We start from the raw sequence: 22,404 nt of genomic DNA, 5'->3' as shown, positions 1-22,404 counted from the left end.
GTCTGCTATTTTGAGACAAAAAGCGTGAAAGAAAGTAAACTTCTGTTTTAGAGGTCCTCAGTGATTTGAGACATGACTTGGCTCAATAACACCCAGACTGCATCTCAATTAGGAAACTTCATCAAGGGCATATTAAGAAAGATGACCTATAAATAATAAAGGTGAGACCGCCCGATTGTTTGGAGTTGGCTTTATTTGTGCTGTAAAAGTATACATCCAGCTATATAAAATATACAAAATGAAAAATTATTTAAATACCAAAACACCATTAGATTGGTTGAAATACTACTATAACTTTATTTTCAATTCTTTGTTCTTGGATTTTCTAAAATTTGAGGTAAAAACAGTCAGGGATGTAAGCGCAGGTAGTCAGCACACTGACCCTGAGTCCACAGTTAAGGATGATAGCGCGAGACAGCAGAACGAATTGCACGTTTTTACTGGTCTGGAACTTGGCAGACTTGGTACATTTTAAGAGTTTCTTGACTTACAGGGTAAGTCCAAGGTTTCAACTTCGCTTAACACCTGTGTATAACTCAAATTACTGTTCTAAATTAAGATACAGTATTGCAAAGGGGCTGGGAGAAGTAAAACTCATTTTTGACTGGTGTATATAAATACTGACCATAATCTGTCGACTAATCCAATTCTGTGCTCTTAGGTATGTGCCAAACTATTGTAACTTCAATAGACTTGTATTATTCCGAGATAAAAAACAGATAAAATAAATATTATGAAATTGCCCCCGAATTTATTTACTGTATTAATACTGAGGACACTAAACACTAGCCTAATCAACAGAAACATTGCCTGGACTATCCCCTTGAATGCCAAACTCTTCAGAAAGCTGCTTTAGTTTCTCTTCTAAGATAATATTTTTTTTAACTTCTTCACTGTAGTTATATTTCAGATCTTCAATTTCTTCAAAAAAGGAAGGGCCATAGTTTTCTAGTTCTCTTCTCAGCGCTTTTGTTTCTTCCTGTTAAAAAGAATGAAGGAATACACTACCTTTATCCGGAACTTGGGAAATACATGTCAACAACTTAAGTGGTAAATGATGAGATAATAATAAGCATGTTCTCTAGAGACACTAGATATTAGTTTAGATATTAACCAACTCCTCCTAGATAACCACTGTCTCATTGTCTTGCCCAGGATGATCTTTGCAACTCACCCTTAATTGCTGTTTCTCCAGCTCAGAGGCTTTCAACTGTGTCTGGAGGTCAGCTGCTTCCATTAACCTGTCACTTTTATCCTTCTGTAAAATTTCATTCTGTCCTGCAAAAGTCATGGTAATTTGTTACAAAATTTAAGGTAATGAAAAACAATGATACGAGTTATCTTGTCACAGTAATTCTGCATCCCCTGAAAGCTGAACAATTTGTAACAGTGTGTAAACCCAATGGGGATCAACAACCACCAAAAATTCAAGTCACTTGGGCTTTAGTTCTTACACAAATTAAGTGGGTGTGTCTGGCTCCTGTAACTGAATGCAGTGCTCCCATTGCCAGTCCTGCATTCAGTTTCTCTGAGTTAAATGCAGGAAATTTGGCAATAACGTAGTGTAAGGATCTTCTTAACTATAATCATAATTTCAGAAAGGGTTAGTTTTTCTTTTCCCAGTCATACGGCAACGTGCTGCTCTATAGTGCTCTGCTTTTCCCTTGGGAGTCTTAAACTATTTGCAGAGCTGGTATCTGGGAAGAGATGAATAGAATTCTATGGCAGCTTCCAACCCAAGGCAGAAGGGGTAATAAGCAGGAGGATTTCAGTGAATGACTGACACAAGAAGTCTTTTGAGGTTTATAAAGCAAAGCGATGAACTATACATCCTCTTGGAAAGGGAAATCTGACAAATATTACGAGCTCTTGTTCGTAAGATCTTAAAAATCTCCGCAATTAGTTAACACTTCTCTATAAACCCCTTGTGAAAGTAACTCCAAAATCCAGGACCTTAATTTGCTCCAGTTTACGCTACTCTGTAATTAACATAATTCACATAATTCTGTAGGTTTATTACCATTTTGCACATACATTTTAACCTATTTTTACTTAAGGCCCCAAATACAGGAGGATCATCATTTTAGTATTGAAAACGATTACCAGCTGCAGAAACTTCGCTTGTACATGTGTGCATGTGGTGCTTATAATCTTCCACCTGCTGAGCTAGTTCTGCTTTGTCTTTCTCTAATCGGTTATTAGTTAATCTGGAATATAAAACATTTTTAGAATAATTTTTAAAAACTGTTAAACTATTTTAGAATATAAAATATATAAGTAAAAATCGCGGTGGCCGTTTCCTGATTATTCTCATGTATATTGGCTGAATTATTTATTTAGGTATTTAAAGAGTACATTACCTTAAAAGCTGAAGCTCCCTGAAAAGGCTTTGCTCTGTCCTTGTACCTTCAGGAAACTGTTTGAGAAGCTCAATCTTAAAAGAAAAATTAAGAAAGTTTTACTCTTGAAACAGTATCCAGAGGTAATACAGTTCAGATGGAGTTCTCTTTGATACCGAATTAGAAAAATGAATGAAAATAATACTAAGGACATAACCAGGTACTAGATCATCAGAGTGTTCATCTACTGACAGTTTTCACAAAGCTAATTACCTACAGAGGGGTGTAGCCTCTTCAAGTGCTTTTCAGTAGAGGATGCAGGAGCAAAAAATCAGAGGCTATACGAGCAAAAAATACAAGACTATATATTTGAATGAAGTGACAATTTATGAACTCTCCTAAGGCTATGGTCAGTGATAGCCGTTCGTTCTATTATTAACTAAAATGATAAGGATTTGTTTGGTTGTGTTTATTTTTTTTTAACAACCATCAATCTCTTGTTTCTTTTTAATGTAGCTACCCTTGACACATCTCTTCATCAGTATTTGAGACACAAAACAAACTGGGAAGTGTGTTGCTCCACAGTAGCATCACATAATGAAATAATTTTCTCTCTGTGTTAATTTTGCTGCTGTTGTACACTTCCTGTTAATAATCTGACTTTAGAAAAGGAAAACCAAACACAAATTAACAAAATTTTTTTTTTATAGCACTCAATTCCAAGTTCTATTTATTGAATGCTTTCGTTGCCTACAGGAAATATATGACTTCCTATAGTGGAAGTTGTGTGTTTGATTCAGTACAACAAGAATGGCCAGTACAAGATGCCTGGGGAGCAAAACCCTGCACGTATTAATAAATGAGAGGATGGAAGCTAACCTAGGTGGGTAGTCCTAGGGCTGCATCTGCAAAGTACTTAAAAGCCAAAATTTGATACATCTTTTCAAAGGTGCCGGAGTTTAAAATTTATCAACTCTTCCATGTGTGAAATAATGTTTGTATGACTTATTAGGGACTGCATATTCAGAGGCCATATTGGTAATAGGCATGAAGATCCATGCCCTTTATGGTGGCAGAGTTAATCAGTCCCCCAAAAAAGACCTGGAAGAGGTAAGTTCCTCCAGCAAACTCACTCCTGCAGTGGAACAAGCTAGAAAGATTTTATTTGAAGCATCTGTACCTACATGTGATCAATGAAAGCTATCATTAAAAAAAAAAACCAAACAAACCAACAACAAACACATGGAAGAATACTACAGAAAAAAAAAATTCCCCTGAGACTGCAAGTCAGAAGTATATGTTGATAATCTGTAGTAAACCTCATTAATGGCTAAAACATGTAAATGTACAGGTACAGCAACCAGGGCTGAAAAAACCCATAAAAGCATGGATCAGAGAAAAATAACAAACCAAACTCTGCCCATATAGATATTAGAAAGAAATAAATATTAAGCAATTTATTCTCAGAGTCATCTGGCTAAATTTTACTCACTTGTTCTTTTAGATCTTGTAAGTTTTTATCAGCATTCTGTTCACGTTCTGTTGCTTCCTGCAGCAGCCGTTTAAGGTCAGTAATGCTTTGGGTTTTTTTAGCAATATGCATTTCCATTTCCTTTATCTTCGTTTTGTGCATCCTGGTAGTATTTTTATTTAGAGAAAGATAAGAGCAGAAGCTAATACTTTTGTAGAAATAGAGACTAAAATATCTGTGGGAGATTAAATGCCATAAAATACACTCTACGTTTGGGGCATTGGTCTTAAAAATAAGTGAGCTGAAAGAAAAATGCATTTTTAATCTTAGAGTAAAGGCTTTTGCAAGCGTTACACCTTTGTGGATCTTACTTAGTGTCTGTACTTTATTAAAGGGGGACTGAGATCTTTTTACTCTATTACACGTGAACCCTAAACTACCTCCTGCTAAAAACATGCACATCTGTTATTGATACAGCATGCACATGGGTTGGGTCTTACTTCAGTGTCATATCTTTGATTGATTGAAATAAATTAATGTACTGAGAAAGGGCTAATATAGATACAGAAGATGAAGTTTCCAAAGACAAAAACATTCTGCACCACTGTGATCTACGTCTTGCTACCAGCTGAAGAGCCTTCCAAAGGATCACTTGGATGATCCCCCCTGTCTGCCCTTCAGACACCTTCTACTATGACATCCATACTTTGGAAGATTTGCTGGTGGGGTGGACTGCATGTTGAAGTGACCTGGTGAGCTCCTTTAGGTTAGTAATGTCTTAACCTCAGTCACTTACTTTAAAATCATCTTAAAGTAAACGCAAATAAAAGTTTATTCACACCACTTGAAATAGACAAGCACAATTAAGCATAACCATATATTTTATACCTACCTACCTGTCTACAACTGTGTATCTATGTCAGCTTAACAGAACTAAGTAGAAATGTTTTTGAACAGGTGGAGAGCTAGAAGAAAAACTATGTTCAAACCACTGAGCTGACACACTAGTTACTAAGGGCCTACCATCTTCACTGCATGTTCCTGTCTTCCTCCTCCAGTGGCTGGCAGCCGGTTTTGCTTTCCTTCCGTATGCTAAATATGGCTGTCACTGACCTTGCGTAGGGACATTTTACCTCACTACATGGTTAGGGGGAAGGTTAGGAAGGAAGAAAAAAAAAAGGACAGCTTTCTGAAGTCTCAGTGAAGTAAAATGGCTCAGCAGTATGGCAGAGACACACTAAATCTGAAAGGGATCTTGTGGGAGTACAAGGCTGGGCATCAGCAGAAAGATTGTTCAACACTGTTGTGACCTAGGATGAAATCAGACAGGCTTCTCCTGTCCAGCTGATTTTCTGCCCTAATAATGTGGCTGTCAGAGGTTCTGGTTTTGTAGATATCTTCCACTTCTGTTTACAACTATTAAATAGTACTTTTTGCAACATGTCATCTTAATGTCATCCTGAGATCATCCATGACTAAGTACTTCTTCCCCGGATTTGCTCCCTTCCATCCTTAGGCAGGACACAGGCTATTTATTTATTTTAATGGCACATGCATTGTTTTGTTTTCGTGTCCTTTTCTGAGTTACATCAGTAAATGAGATAATATCCAGTTAAAAATTCTTGCCTCAAGAGGAGTAAAATTCTCATTCCTCTTCTACTTTGATGAATCCACACACGTGTATTTCATGTGAATGTATCTTCTGTCAGTCTTTATATCACTCTAGCGTGACATGTAACTAGCATCTTTCTTTGCAGCTCATGACTGAAAGGGGTGTTAACAGGAATGGTCTGGGGGTGACTGTTTGCCAAAATCATTACTTTAAAACAACTGATAGGTAATGTGCAGATAACTTACTGGTAAAGAGTTACAGACATTTACTACCAAACAGAACATGATTTTTGGTTCTGATCTCAAAGTCTGAGTTTTATCTAAAAATCTGGAAATGGTGGTTTACACGCTTCAAATAATATATTGAAAAAGACAATCCAGTGCCAGTCTGTCAGTTTTTCTCCCTTCTTCTACAGATAACAGAACCAGCTGGCTGACTGCAATTAGCCTTCAGAACACACACACCAGGGAGCATCAGCTATGACTATATGCCCCAAGGAATATAGAAATCCAGTGTGTTTCCTAACACAGCCTCTGCACATTGACATGGTTAAAACCTAGATTCAAATCCAGCCAAGCTGGGTAAAGCAGGTTCCTGACTTACAGTTTTTGTTTTAGATTATGATCCATGCGGTAAGGTACTGGAAAATTTCTAAGCTCAGCAAAAACGCTGACATTCCACAAAGCACAAATACAATACATTTAACCAGCAAGGAACACAAAATACTTCCTTTACCAAAACTATCCACAAGCCTACAGCTAATCTGAAGAAGGGAGATAAGTCACTGGCTACTCTGTAGAAGCAGCTGACAGGCCAGTATTTAAGGACACCAGATCTCTGCTGGACCTTTATACTGATTCTACATATTGATATATAATCAGAAAATAAAATACTGATGATACTAAACTATCTTCAAAAGAAGAAAGAAATTATGAAAATTCAAGCCTAATTTGTTTGCTAATATTTAAAGAGAAATTATCTTCCTTACTTCATTCTCAATTCCTACCTTGTTACAATGGGCTTCCAGGTTTTGCTGTCAGCTCCATCAATTTGGCTCTCAGCCAGATTTAGCCTCTTAATGGTTTCCTCCAGCTGCCCTGTTAACTTCTCATTTAATACCTCCAAGTTATTCTTTGCTATTCGTAGCTTCTCTCCATTGTCAGCTTCCTATTGTTCAATAAAAACAAAAGTTTACGGAATACTTAACCTAACGAAGCTCAGGATTATCTGAAGTGAGGGTGGGATAGGGTCAGTGCTGATTTAGAGGAAAACTACCTACAAGATCACTACTGCTATAACTTCCAAATTCTGTCTTTGGCTGCTCCCTGGATGTCTCCCCTCCACGTATAATTCAAAATTCTATCATAGCAATAGCAGTTCTTAGAAAAAGTGTCCAATCCATATCAACCATTAAAAATATATATAAATACACTTACCACGACCAGTAACTAATGGAAATCAAGGGATGCATTACAATGACCATACCTTTTTCAGTTCTTTACGCAGCCTCTCGTTTTCAGTAATGACTTTTTCCATTCCTTTGGTTTTAGAGTCATGACGCATACTCAGCTGGTCCCCCACCTGAAGTTTCATCTTTTCCATTTCAGACTAAATATCAAACAGTTTCTTAAAATACATATGCATTGCTTAGTAGAAAATATCAGATCTCCATTTTTAAAGCATGGCATAGTGACAGCTACCTAGCACAATGAACATAACATTTAATCATGTATTTAAATATATCCTTAAGGCACAGAGTGCCATTACATAAAACATGCAGTACAATGAAGTTCTGCTTTTCTATTCTACAGCCTTCATATTTGGTATTCTTAAACCACTTTTCTGCCAGTCGATACCAATAACAGGCTTGCCGTTTCATTTTCCTACTAACTTGCACGCTAACCGGCTATCTGAATATAGTTGCTGGAAAGATATCGGTACCTTTAGCTTCTCATTTTCCTGTTCAAGACCAAGTAATTTCTCATTAGAAACCACAGCTGGAGTTTTTTTCAGATCCTCATTTTCTCTTTGGACTCTCTCTACAACCTTTTTCATCAAACCAATTGTTTTTTCCAATTCTGCAACTGTCTTTCCGCTTCTACCAGCCTATAGAGAGGAAAGAAAAAAAGTCAAAGGAAGTTAACAGTTCATCTTAACATTCTGAGATACTCCAAATGTTATTTTATCACTTATTTCCCCGCTGCAATGTCTGTTTATTAAAAAAAGTTATATTTTGGTGTGAGTTGAGCCCTGAAGTTTCTTGCATACTTAGCTCCTCAAAGTCAAGACAGCAATTCCTTCATTTTCTGTGTTACTCAAGAAAGCTGCAGTTAGTCTCGAAATCTGCTGTGCTTTATGAACTAGACTGAAACATCGGCAAAATAAATCAAAGTACTACTTTATTTTTTAGCTTTCTTGTACAGCAGTTCCCTCATCCAACAGACCATGCAACTGCTTGAATGCTAATACTGTCTGAAGGAAAATAAACTTCTGCTGGATGAAAGTGACAGGAATAACTACATTTTAAAGCATAAGTAAATCTCCCTTTTCCCAAGGCATATATTCTCCTTGCAGAGTGATAAATATTTAAAAAATACATATCCCTTATTTCTCCGCATATGCTAGGCTGCTGAATATTTCAACTTCTAAATGTAGAACACAGAAACTGTAAGTTTTGGGGTTTGGGGATGGGGTTGTTTTCTTGTGTTTTTATAAATATCAAAGTCTTTTAATAATTACTTTACAAATCCAGATTAGCACAAGCTGTAAAGACTTCAAATGCTGTGGGAGGTGGAAACACAGTAAGAAGCTGAGAGCTTTAAAATTTATAGAATACGAATCAAATATGTTTTGATCCTATACTGTCTTGTTACAAATGAGACAAATACTGTAAGTATGAAGTAGCATGGATTTTCTGATGCTCACTGGAGTTACCAGCAAAGCTTTTCACAACTTTAATGATCCAGAACTAGACCCATAGAAAAGTCACTGTATCAATGATAAACAGTTCAGGTATTAATAACACTTCAAAGCAAGTGAGCTTGCAGTTGCTGTTAGAAAATAACCTGATTTTTTGACTCTTATAAAAAACACATTAAAGGTTTCTAAAGTACCATTTTATGGGAGCAAATTAGTAAAACTCTAGCGGATTAAGTTCAACTGTAAAAAAAACCAAAATAAAACTGAAACCCCAGACCTCCCCTCTCCCCCAAAAGACTGAAGAAACCTCCACATGTCTTCTGAAAGAAAATTGTTTCAACTGGAATGTCAATGCTGACCATTTCCAATTATGAAAAAAAGCCTAAGAAATTCATTTAAATTAGACAATATTACCTAAACCGTAGTTCTGACAGTTGTCCTGCAAAGGCAGGATATCCATGAAGAGTCTTTTTAACTGTATGCAAAAAGTAGGAGTTTTCTGTATAAATGATGTGAAATCTTCTTTTACAGTTTTGAAATGTATGCTACAAAGACCTGAATTTGAAAGCTGTATTTGTCACTCTTTCCTTCCATTCTTCTTTCAGTTTAGGAAACAAAACCACATTTTCGTGATAAGGTATTTGGAAAAGCCTCTTTCTCTTTGGTTTGACTTTCCTTCCTCTCTTTGCCAAAGTCCACCAGTCATAGGCATTATCATCAGCTGACCTACAAAGACATCAAAATCCGATGTTCCAGCTCAAGTAAAGCAAAACACTGGGGTATAACTTCCCTTGCGTGTTTTTGTGTGCTTGCATTTTTTTTCAGGCATCCAATAGCATGAGCTATCACACTTCTGATAAGGCAGGTATTACTCACATAGATCATACACGGTAGCAAGTTCAGCGTTGAGTTTACCTGTGATCTATGCATACTTAGCAAACCTGACACATCAGACATTCTCAGCAAGGAATAAAGAATCTGTTAGAAACAGTGTAGTATATCTATCCCAGCCTATAAACACCTCCAATCAGTACCACAGTCAGTAACCAAGAGGATTAAAATAAGTGGGGGAACAAAAAGTGGCTGGTAACAAGTACATGATCCTGCAGTGAGGTGCAGACATATGGAAGTCCAGACATTTATTTTAGCCTGAGCAGTTGAGTCTATTTGTCACTGTCACTTTATTCAGTTGCCAAAAATCTCTTCATTGTCAAAGCATACCCTGTTACTAAGGTATGCAATTATATATTACTTCTTCGCTTGCAAAAGAAAGCAAAAGCATTTCTCTCTCACATTCCATTATACCTTAGTAAGTTGAATTTGCACCTAGCATTTGGAATTTATCTACGTTCCTTCATGCAAAAATTGCAAGGTGTTAATAAATAGACATTTATAATTTAGATCTTATGCTGTAGTCCACCCTGTTTAGTTAAGAAGCAAATGCAATTAGCTGTGATAACTGGCATAGATTTATTCTGGTTATTTATTAGGAGGAAGAAGAAGCAGCAATATTAGTCTAGTAGACTAAACTAAACTAAACTAAAGCAGTTGGATAGAAAAAAAAAATCAATCCTGGTCTTAACTATAGCAGTAGTATAGAATGGATCTGACTTTTATTTTTCAGGAGAGCCACAGTCTGTGGCCCACCTTATAACATCAGCGACACCAGTGAAGGAGAAAAGAGCAAACCAAGAGGTCTGCTGCATTTAAAAGCACTTGACAGTGGAGTTCCTGGTAGAACCCACACAGAGCTTCTATTTCTTTGTGAAAAAAAAAGATCACTCTGATGTAGAGTTATTTTCGGGTTTACAGGAATATATGGGCTGTGCCTACCTGGTATAACGTGAATTAATCCTGTGCTGTATCTGTCCACATTTCACCAAAGAGGTTGTATTGTGTTAATTAACTGTTCACTAACTAGGGTTTTTCTTTCTTAATTCTGTCAGATTTACATGTCTATTTTCTCACGCTCTGTATTTTGTGACAGTTTAAATACAAGCTTCCTACTTGGAAGCTAATGGTTCCATTTCCAGCACATTCTTTTGGCTGAAGTGGATATCATGCAACGAAAATTGAAGTCTTAATTCTCTTAAACTTAACTCTGAAGTTGAGCTTATATAACAGCATTCATCTCATGAGTGATTTATTTCTAGAGTGAAAGCCGGACAGAAAGTAATATAATTACAATGATTGCCTTTGAGATCTCAAAAGGCAGAATCTTGCAAGACCTAAGAGTTTAACCTTATCAAAGATATAGCAGCATCTCAGAGGAGAAGATCAGGCAAGGCCAGAGAAGGCTGGCCACGAAATAAATGTTGGGTTGTTGCTGAACTGTTTTCTTTTGGCAAAATGAAAATGAGTTCTTATTTATTAAGCACCGATACAATGTTGACAGCAGACATTCATAAAAAGTTGGATAAGGTACAACAGCACTGTTTTCTCTACTTCAGTACAGAGTATCAAGGGCAGAGGACAGAAAGAAAGAGTAAGACTTCGATCACCACTTAGCAGCTCAAATGAAACAATTATAATGGCGGTATTTATTTTAATTTGAAGATCCAGAAGTATAAATCCACAATACCTTCTGTTTTATTTTATAGCTACATTCTATGATTTGTTCTAGTTTTTAATCTTCTTTCAGAAAGAAACCAGCTCCAAAAAGAAATGGCTACATTAGCATCATATTTTTTCTATTTTTACTTCCATCTTGTGCAAAATAATGTTTTGACCGCCAAGAAACTTGTAGAACAAAAGAAGAACAAGAGCGTAACAAATATCAAATTCCCATAAATGCTGTTATAAAGTAGGTGGCCAGCTTCAAGGGGAAAAAGCAAACTGAATCAAACCAACCTCCTTTGCTTAATTCTGCTTCCTGTTCCCAAGTTACAGTAAGTACTGAGTTGATATTACGTATCAAAGAACCCACAGAAGTCCTCAATCTCAAGACGCATTTCCAGGAAAAGCTCTTTGAAAACCTCAGGTTGTTCATCTGTTTGGTTGGTTTGTTTGTTTTGCTTTGCTGACTTTAAACTTTCTAACATATAAAAGCCACTTGCAGGCTATAAGCTGTAGTTGTAAGCATCCCGTCCAAACTGAAAGGCCGCAAAATAACACCTATTCACATCAAATTCACAAAGTGATTTTTCCTCATCCTCTTGACTTGTTCTCCTTCAACTCCCTCACTTGTTAGTACTTGTCTTGTACACCTCAGTCGTGCACATATTTTCAATTATTTTCTTCTTGGTTTTATGTTAGACTTTTCCCTCTTCCCGTTTTCAATGGTTTTCCTCCCTATTTGATCAAACTTAAGTTTCATAAACTCTGTTAGAGTAGCAAGTCTCAAACATTAGTCAAGATAATTATGACAATATCATAACAATATTATATTCAATATTAATATGTCCAGTATTATAACCAGAGCGGTTAGAACATAATCTAAACATGTTAATAAACCCCTGGGTGCAAACAGGTGACACTAGGTAGACAGGAATTTGGGTTGATAATCAGAGGTCACTGATGTGTACCTGCAATCTACCCTACAATAAGTATGCAGAGAGAAGGATGCCCCCAGTCCTTACAGACGGAAAGCTAAATACAAAAGGCAATTCAGAGTACTAAGAAAGAGGAGGTACGTCCAGCTTCTGTAACAGGTTCAAAAGCTCTGCTGCTTTTATTATATGTAGTGTCTGACCAGCATCCCATCCAGCTGCTCATGAGAACTTTCCAAGAGGCATTTTCACTCTATCTACCTGGGAGCCCAAGTGTCTATTCATGCTTGGGGACTGTATGAAGCAGAAGTTGTCAAAGGGTCAGGTAGTGTATCATTTGAGTTATCCAGGGAATTTCTTCCCCCACAATGAGTCTTCCCCAGCTATTTTGCCTCCAACATTTCCTAAATAACTTCTGTGGTTCATGCTTTGTCTCAACCCGTCCCACACCTGGCCCTTTAGTTATCTTGATTATCATAGCTACCTCAGTTTTTTATTCCAGAAATTAGGTTAAATCTTTATCACTTCTCACTCCCCACAGTTTTTGTGCAGTTACACTGAGACCTCACTTCTTTCCCATTAGCCTAAACAAGACTGTAGGGTACCTCCACACCCCAAATCATGCCTTGGACAGTGACTGTAAACTGCCGCAGCCTTTTACCCTACCTAGAGTTTACCTTTGTCTAATTCACAGCTCACGCTGCAAAGAAAACTCTCCTCTTAAGATGTGGACCAAACCAACTGTCCTCTCTGATGCCCCGGGGAGTATTGCAACTGTTCTGCATTTGTAAGTGAAAATCCTGGGAGCAGGTGAGAAAGGAGAAACAGGGGAGCAGAAAAGCACTGTCTTACCTAAAGGTAAGGGAAGTGTCACCTTACAAGGAAGGTGCCATTTACCCAATCACTGTCACACTTCTGCAGTTAAATTCCATTAAGCTACAAAAGAACCTATGCAAAATAAGCAATGCTTGTGCGCTCCCTCCCAGCACAGCAGAGAGGCTGAGCAGGATGCCGCCACTTCTTACGCTTCGTTAACAAGTGTCCTTGGCTCAGCAGTAGCAGTCATTTTTCTCTTTCTTAGTAGCTGGTGCAGTGCTGTGTTTTTGACTTTCAGCCTGGGAACAGCGCTGATAACACCGATGGTTTTAGTTGCTGCTAAACTCGTCTTGCCAGTTCTCATCCTAAACCATAACGGTGACCAGTTATGTATCAAATGGTTTTTAAAGTAATACGAGTGTTGTGGTTTAAGCCCAGTCAGGCAACTCGTTCACTCGCTCCCCCCCTTCTTTCCCTCCCCCTGCTCCCGGTGGAACAGAGAGGAGAATCGAAAAGAACGCAACTCCCACAGGTTGAGATAAGAACAGTTTAGTAACTAATGCACAACACAAATCACCGCTACCACCAACGACAACAATGATAAGAGAAAATAACAAGGGAAGAGAACACAACACCTCAGCACAGCCGACTGATAACTTGCCCCCCCCACCCCAGCCCGACCAAGCACTGACCGATACCTCCTCCAACCCCGCCGTCCCAGCCCTTCTGGGTAACTCCCAGTTACATCCTGGGCATGACGTGCTGTGGTATGGAATACCTCTTTGGTCAGTTTGGGTCAGGTGTCCTGTCTCTGCTTCCTCCCGGCTTCCCCTCCTCCCTGGCAGAGCATGAGCCTCACAAAAAATGACTGCTACTGCTGAACCCAGTAGGAAATATTTCTTCATACAACATGCAGTCTGCGGTAAACTCTGGGCTTCTGAAGCACAGTTCTTTGAGAAAACTACGGAAATGGGGCCTTCCTCTTAGTATGTGCTCCTCTAGTAACTTGCAACTCGAGTGTGTGAGAGGAAGGGGGGTGCACACTTGGTGATGAGGAGGACAGTTCTCTGTGGGGAAGACATTTCTTCCACTCCTCTCCCAGATGGCTGCTGGTGCAGTGTGCTCACAGAGTCCCAGGCCAAATTTCAAGCTGTGATCCTTCAGGGTAAGCCTGATTGCAGAACCACTTCCTGCCTGTTTTACAGGGCTCAGAAGTAAAAGAGAGTGACAGACACTGGGAAGAATAATCTGACCTACTAATGCACCTTACATTACCTTACAGGGCTCTAAATTACCTGCAACCACAGAGGGGACAAAAGGACTTGAATACTTCTGTGAACAACTCAGTAACAGTCTTTGCTCAATACATGGCATCAATCAAAAGAGCAAACAGAATGTTAGGATGCAGACAGAGCGATGTTGAAAATGATCCTGGAAGTGAACAGCATCATATAAATCAACGAGAGAGATTCCTCTGAATCACTGTTCTGTGCTGATTACTTCTTCAAAAAAGGATGTGGCAAAAAGCTTAGAGACAGGCAACCAAAATGAAGAGAGGCTTGGGAAAACATTGATTACGTGGAGAATGAAATGACTGGGACATTTCAGTTTTGAGAGGTACTATTTAGGGTGCCATGAATAAAACATTCACTAAATGGAACTTAGGGAGAGCTGGTTATTTTCTAACTGCTTCGTTCCAGTAGAAATTGTGAATGTGTCAAAACAAAAGGTTTTTGTGGGAATGTATCATTTTAAAAAATTATTTCAAGGGAATCACAGTCAAGGTTTCTGCCTGTCAAGAACTCTTCTCCCATTAGAAACATGCCTCATTTTCTCCAAGCTGGCTGACTGCGATCTCAACTTTCTGTGACACATCTGTGTCATGAGCCCCCTAGACAAAAGAGAAGGGACTATTTATGTTCAAAACTCCAGGGCAAAGCCACTCTAGGGGCAGCCAAGAATTTAAAACTCAAAATTTCCAGTGCTCAAGGAGCTTGGATCTGACAGCACTGTGCTTGGATCTGGCAGCTCCCCCCAAGTGGAGTCTCTCAGCATTTCATGAGCATGGCTTGAGCACATATGACCCTTTGTGGCTCATGTAGCATACTCTTCTTCATAAAGGCAGATGAGTAGGTACCTACAGACAAGAATCCAGGGGACACCAAAGGATGAAGCACTGTGTCTTTCCCAAGAAGCCTTCTAAGACAACAGTGACCCTGCATGAATAGTCCTTCAAGCCCAAAGAGCAACTTAGTGGTAGGTCTCACAGTTTAGGTCTGCTCCTGTGGCTTAGGTGCTGGACTGGAAGAGCATGACATCTGCAGAATCCAAACAGTTCAGGCACTCCTAGTGAGAAACTGTCTTGATGATCTCATTCATGTTTCCCATTAACACTATCCATAAGAACAGGGCTGCAGATACCTTGATGATAGCTTTTTTTGTCTTCATTTGTATTTATCTACCTCAAAATGGCCAGTTGCTGAGCGGTCAGGTTGGGTCAGTCAGGCTATCCAGGGTGATAACCACCATCTTGAACAGTTGCTCCTGAAATGCTGTTGAACAATGACAAAGTCATGGTACTGTTCTTGGCAGAAGGCCTCCACTCTGCCCCTCCACATGCAAAGGGCTTCCAGCTTCCATTGCTAGTCATCTCCTGTCCTGAGGACGTTACCCCACAAGCTGGATGTTGCCTCATTCTCTAGACACAATCTCTGATCAATAAGAGGCAGAGCAACTGCAGAGACTCTGAGGATTTTTTTAATCCATCTTCCTGATTTGCAAAAGTTGAGAACAGATGTCCACTCAGAAGTATGCTGCAGCTGTTTGAGTAAGCTTGTCATTCCCTCATCTATCATTGGGCCTTTGCAGTGGTCATCAGCATTTCAGACAGCAAGCATTTCAGTGTCGTCTATAAGAAAGCTGGAAATGAATGAGCAGGAACAGAATTCACACTTCATTGAGGGTGATGGTCATCGGGACAGTGATGTGCAATTATCGTCTATGCGGGACAGGTGAAAGGACACAGTAGCAAATCCTCATGAGGTCCATTGTCCTGATGGCAAAGGTTTCAGGAAAAAGTTTCCTTTGTGAGTGCTTGGGAATGCATCTTTTCTCCAGAACTCTCTAATATGCACAATTACAACTTTCACCCCAAACCTGGTGAACACCCTACTTTATCCTTAAATCAAAAAAAAAAAAATTACAATTTCACAGTTTTCTGACAACAGCCTGTGGAAAATTGCCTTTGCAGGGAAACACAGGTATAGTGACATCATAAAATTCCTAAGAACTGAGAAAGCAAAGCGCTTTGATTTCACAAAAGTTACTGGGGAGGTATTAGGAAGGGGGGAACATGATGACACAACTTGTACAAAATGAAACATTCAATTACAACCTTTTTGAAATGTCAGAATTTTTAACAGAATAAAAATACCAATTGTCTGTCTTCAGTGTAGTTAGTTGTTTATAGGAAAAGGACACATCATCTAAGGGAAAGGAAAATCAAGAAGCTGAAATCTGATTATAAAAAAAGAATATGTTAAGTACAACAGGGGAAAAAAAGCTGTGCAATTCACCACTCCAGTTATATTAGGCAGGAGGAAAATATATTTGGAAAGAAAATAAAAATCACACACGTCAAGCCGTAAAATCACGCCTAAACAAAGAAACTTTCCAAAGCAGGTACTGCTCATCATTTCCCTGCTTTGAAAATGCCTGCAGTTTGCCTGAAGCACCCTCTTTTGGTCACTGCTTGAAACGGATTATTGGGATATCTGGATTGGTAATCAACCTGGAGAAATCATAGTTTATGAGCTTGTAGAGTTTCAATCAGCATAAATATCCTACACATGCAGTGACTACAAATTGGAAGCATTGCCAGTTGTAGGTTCTAAGAAGAAAAAGGTACAGTTTAAGAATTTACGTTACAAGGTCACTGAAACAAGCCATGTAATGTGGTAAATACTACTTCTATCAACAGTAAAATAGTGTACATTTAAAAAAATATAAAAATCAGGAAACCTGCTTTTCAGGACATTAGCTCTTTGCTACTGTTTGCCTGGAGCTTACATGGGACTTAAGAGATTGGTTTTGTCTAGCGCAGCTCTGATGAGAGTCATGTATGAAATTCTTGAGAGATGAATGACATGACTTGGTAAATTAAAACTTATTTCAATTATTTACCCTAATAAAAAGTGGTTGCTAATGTATTAGAGTAGATCTTACGCACCACTATTCCTTGACTTTTAAATAACATTAGTGTATATACTATTCAAAGGATTTTCAAATAATGGCTTTTAAAACAGTTTTCCAGCAAATCAAATATTGGATTGATCATGCTGGAATAGGGGGAGGGAAGTCTCCTGTGAGCCCTTGAGGTGTGTCACTTTAAAATAGCTCAGTGCACTCTAGGACAAATACAACATTTGTAAATCAGGAGAGTTCAACTTTTGTGGCTATTTATTCTACAGCAACTTCATGTCAAGCTACACTAGGAGAGTTCAACTTTTGTGGCTATTTATTCTACAGCAACTTCATGTCAAGCTACACTAGTTGTTTTTCTAATGCCTTAAATCAAACAATAGGTATCTCTGGCCTCAAGGTAAGAAATGCTAAACATCTGCTGGTTTCCAGACTTGAAACATTGCAGCTGCCTTACCTGAAGGAAATTTCGCTGTTAGTATACCAGGAATCTCAGAGCACCATTTTGTACTTTTTCACTAAGGAATACATGATTGCCACTTTATAAAACACTGGGAAACTCCCTCTCCCAATGATTAAAATTTAAGCAATTTGAAAAATATTTTGGTTATAATTCCCTATACTGGTGTCCTGGGTTCAGCAGTAGCAGTCATGTTTCTCCTTCTTGGTAGCTGGTGCAGTGCAGTGTTTTGACTTTCGGCCTGGGAACAGAGCTGATAGTGATGTTTTGGTTTGGCCAAGGACTTTGTGAGCCTCATGCTCTGCCAGGGAGGAGGGGAAGCCGGGAGGAAGCAGAGACAGGACACCTGACCCAAACTGACCAAAGAGGTATTCCATACCACAGCACGTCATGCCCAGGATGTAACTGGGAGTTACCCGGAAGGGCTGGGAGTCTGCAGGGGTTGGAGGAGGTATCGGTCGGAGCTTGGTCGGGCTTGGGGGGCAAGTTATCGGTCAGCTGGTGCTGAGGTGTTGTATTCTCTTCCCTTGTTATTTCCTTTATCATTATTATCATTGGTGGTAGCAGTAGTGATCTGTGTTATACCTTAGTTACTAAACTGTTCTTATCTCAACCCGTGGGAGTTACATTCTTTTCGATTCTCCTCTCCGTCCCTCTGGGAGCAGGGGGAGGGCAAGAAAGGGGGGGAAGTGAGCGAACGAGTTACCTGATTGGGTTTAAACCACGACAACTGGCCACAAAAATACAGCCACAAACTATTCAGTTTTAGTTCTTTAACAACCTCAAGACTTCTCTTGACTGCTGGCAGTGACATTAGTGTCTATTTCAGCAGTCCACATGTCCAAGCTGTACTGGCACTATTCCTCCTGACTTCTGCTTTCGCCCATGAGAAAGACCTGCAGATGTAAACATAATGGAGTAAACTGAATAATCCCCCCAAATAAATATTTAATTTCTTAATGTTAATGATCTGGTACTTTTGAGCACAAGCTATTCATGTCTTCTGTCTTCTCTTCACCATCAGGTTCTCCCTATGCCAAAAGAACAAAGGTTTTGATTGGCACCTACCAACTGAAAAAGCTGGTTCAAAGCATGTTTTATCTAACTTGCAACTGATTGCCACTTTTCCATAATTTATTGCTCCTCCTGCAATCCTCTACTATATTTGCCCACTCTGCAAATTTTGCTTCGAAAATTAAAGTCTTGCTGCATTACATACTTTCATTTATCTCCAAGAGCAATACCAATTTGGCAGGCTGCAATGTGTGCTGCAATGAAAACCTTGGAGGTCACTCTGCTGTGATCACTCAAAATACACTTGGATTTAAGAACAGGAATAATTGTGTTGAAATAATAGAATTACCATGGGTCATGTCAGATTACGTTGTGCTTGGTGCATACTCCTGTAAGGCAGAACAATCTTCAAGATCTGATCTGCAGATTCTCCTGGGGGGCAGAAGGAGTTGTGAAGGTGTAAGCAGCATATTTATCCTTACAGTGGAAATCCATTAATAAAACTTCATCACGTAGGAACAGCAACAACAAGGACACCAACCTTGAAAGACATTGCTTTGCTTTTGTCCAAAACGAGTGCATTTTGTATATGTGCTCTTAAACAAAGTGAAGTCTTGGCTGTTCACTTCACCTTCTCAAACAGTACATAAATTTAAATATTTAGTTATGCCTAATTACCTTTTTCTTAGTAATTCAAAAAGAGGAAAGAAGCAGGAGAAATTCCCTTGTGTTTGACGCATAACAGGTGTCTCAAATACTAAATATCATAGCAATGTTTCTATTATTATCTTCACCTGTAAAACCAAAACCAAACCAAAAACCAGAACGTGAAAAGATATATACAATCATCTAAAAGGTTTCCAGACTGGAAAGGTTAAAGGAGGCTCTCAGTCTATGAACACCTATTTTGAAAGACTATTTCCTTGAGAAGAAGCTGTGGTGAGGGCTGCCCAGATCAATAGGTAACACAAACACCTTTTGGAAGGCCTGTAGGAAGAGGGAGAAGTAGGGTGACATCATGCCTGTGTTTTAAGAGACTAAAAATAGCCATTTAGTAACTTTAATTACAGGTTGTTGTACCGCTCCCCTGAATTAGGAAGCATAACAAGCCTACCCCACCCTTTTCTCTTAACTTAAAGCTATTACAGAACACTGCAGGGAGGCTTAAGCTCTGAAGAGCTGGAATGAAGCTCACGCTAATTAAAATTCGGTCCTGGGCGTTGTTCTAGCCCACTCCTGTGGCTGCACTGACCCCTAGTGACTGCAGAGATAGTTAAATAATCGACAGCCTTTTTTAAAAATAAATGTATGAATTTACATAAAGCATTGCTACACAAGGAATATTTTATAAGCAAATGTCTCATTAGAAGGATATTGTAAAAATCCTTCGTTTTTAAGCAATCTTTATAATTCCTGGGGAAGTTTCATTTTATTTTACAACAACAAATTTTTTCATATTTGGATGTTGACTAGAGATGGACTTTGCTACCTTAATTAATGAACATCTTATTTAAAATACCAGTGCTGCTGAGATGCTGGGACTTAGTGATTTCAATTCAGCTGTTATGTTTATTCAGGAACATAGGATCTCTGGCTGGAATCTTTGCAAACTATAATAAAGTACAGGTGGTACCTTTGTAAATCCATTTACTATTTAAGATGATTCCCCTATTCTAGACGTCTGATGTGCTGTTAGAAGTACCATCTAGAAAAAGTGTAGCATACTTTAACATGTGTAAGGTGAAAGCAATAAATAACTTTCCTCTTCTTTCAGTTCAGAAGCAGATAATGCACATGCATACAGAATACTCGGGTAAATTCAACTCTCTTGCAGTAGCCCTCCGACTCTGATCTTTGGCATATTATCTCAGAACTTACTTTCAAGTACTGTTAGTTTAAACCAGTGTGGGTGATTTGTCATGCAGCGGGTATATGAAAACAGAAATGCAGTCTTTAGGACCTCACTGCATGAAATGATGAATACCCCCAAGATCCTTTGGCTCCTCCTTGAGGCCCTAATGGTAGAGACAACCAGGCAGAAGGGGATTAAGGAGCATAAGAGCGAATTCATCTGTGATCTGAAAAACATGCATGTACTTTTATTATGTTAGTGGATCTTGGAAGGTGTTATAGGAAAATCTTACATGAAGATTTGATCATACAACCCACTGATCCCTTACTGTTCCTTTGATACCAGCCAAGAATAGTAAACACCTCACAGGAACTGTTAATATATTGTTGAACTGTGTATTTATTGTACAATGATGAGGTGTTTTGTACTATCTGTGACCTGCCACCACGACAACAAGCTTACCTGCTAAAGGCTGCTAAGCTACACTTCAGCAATCCTGACTGTAGGCCCTGTGTTTGCCAAGGTGCTGCTAATAAATCAGTGAGAAGAGTGGAGTTTGCACAGGCATCATAGAGAAATTAATTTCATTCCTCGTCATTTTAAAATGTAAGTATAAAATATTTATATATTTATATATACAAATATAAAATATTGCTGCAAGGCATCATGTACTACAATGATGTCCACAGTTCTGCTGCTCTGCTAAAATGGCAAAATCTCAAGATTAAACTCTGACTGAGCCCCAAAACATCAGCCAAACCACTAAACAAACCATCTAAGAATCTGGGTTTCTCACCAAAACAGCTACTTTCTGGAATGCAGTATTGTTGCGATTAACATTAAGTCCTCTGCAATTGCTAAGTAAAACTAATTGCTTTTATTCACAAGACTAATGATGCATTAAAAAGCTTTGCAAAAATCAATTCACGGAACAAACTTTTGTAACAGATTAAACTTCTTGAATATATTTATTAACTTTATACGTGACAATTCAGGGCACACTTTCAAAGTTTCTGAACAGTTTTGACAAATCACATGTACTTCCTGCATCTTATTATCTGAATTTGCAATATTATCATCTTTGGTTTTTCCATTTGAGAATTTCCTTATTTCAATTCAGATTTTTCTTGTGAATTCAAGTACTTTATTCATCCCCCTCCTGTCCTCACATCGTTTTCCTTTTCGGTTCACTTCCATGTCTTCTTGGTGCTGTTGTCAAAAGACAAACACAGAACATTTTGTGCATAATTTCCTATGGCAAAACTATATGCTCTTTCAGAAGCAGTTTAAGCAGTAAACCGTCAACACAGGAGACAAGGTCAAGTTGTCATCTCTGCTTTCTGCTCAGCTGTAAAATCTATTAATTTTAGGCCCTCGGGGCATCCTGTGGATGTTTACTAGCCCGATTCCTTTCATGAATTAGGACCGTGGCTGATCAACGTTCGGCTGTTGGAGATGCTTCACAAGCAGTCAGAGACAAATAGACCACACTCATGCAAGTGTCTCTGCTGTGCTTTGTCCAGTGCTACAAGCCACACCCCCTCCTGTAGCTCCTCACTTTAAAGGCACTTTTTGCCTTCAGATCAGTAATACTGTACAAAATTAGGAATCATGGGTTAGTTCTACAGCCCAAATTTCACGTCTGCAAATCCATACAACTCTTAACCGTTCTTTCAGACTGCTCAGCATTGCCTGGAATCTTTTGGGATTTGGTTGGGGAACTTGCTACTGTGAAATTTTGGTTTCCAGGTGGGGAGAGACCAGATGGTCAAAATCTCTATCAAGCAGTTACCTGAATGGTTGGTTTTGCCTGTGGATTTCTCTTCCTCGGAGTTGGTGCATTATAGGATCCTGAAGTGTATTTGTCTGTAGGAAGAGCATAGACATGGTTTCCTCATATGAGATGCGCTTTCTGGGAAGACTTTCTTAGCCTGACAGGCGAATCAGATACTACATTATTACAAATACTATGTTATCTGAAGTACCCGTGAATGCATCAGGTGAGTCCTGTAGCACCTCTAAAATAGAAGCTAGGATTAAGTACAGACTCTCTCTCTCTCTAGTTCTCTTTTCAACGAGTTTTTGTAATCTTGCAGGCTGTCCATGAGGCTCTGAGGACCTCCCAAGCGAGGCGTGGTTTAAGTCCAGCCGGTAACTCAGAACCACACAGCCGCTAGCTCACTTCTCCTCCCCCAGCTCCCGGAGGGATGAGGAGGAGAATCGAAAAAGTGGA

The 22,404-nt window shown here is 38.9% G+C and overlaps 2 protein-coding genes across 2 annotated transcripts in view; both read right to left on the bottom strand.

The window, feature by feature from the left end:
• The window catches only part of LOC133269858 (uncharacterized protein C12orf50 homolog), a 52,351-nt gene that overhangs the window by 24,346 nt on the left and 5,601 nt on the right, over window positions 1-22,404 (bottom strand). The window lies entirely within an intron of this gene.
• LOC133269919 (centrosomal protein of 290 kDa-like) lies at window positions 191-7,781 on the bottom strand. Its single transcript, XM_061454655.1, has 8 exons — window positions 7,364-7,781; window positions 6,908-7,030; window positions 6,429-6,589; window positions 3,832-3,973; window positions 2,361-2,434; window positions 2,104-2,207; window positions 1,175-1,278; window positions 191-979 (listed from the first exon to the last, which is right to left on the bottom strand). The coding sequence occupies exons 1-8, from the start codon at window positions 7,475-7,477 to the stop codon at window positions 791-793; spliced, it is 1,011 nt and encodes a 336-aa protein (XP_061310639.1). The 5' UTR covers window positions 7,478-7,781; the 3' UTR covers window positions 191-790.

The sequence above is a fragment of the Pezoporus flaviventris genome, unplaced genomic scaffold (genome assembly GCF_033815535.1).
Source record: "Pezoporus flaviventris isolate CSIRO_AGI_PZ_B2104156 unplaced genomic scaffold, CSIRO_AGI_Pfla_v1 ptg000016l, whole genome shotgun sequence".
Classification (NCBI taxonomy): domain Eukaryota; kingdom Metazoa; phylum Chordata; class Aves; order Psittaciformes; family Psittacidae; genus Pezoporus; species Pezoporus flaviventris.
This window is presented reverse-complemented; position numbering and strand designations above follow the sequence as displayed.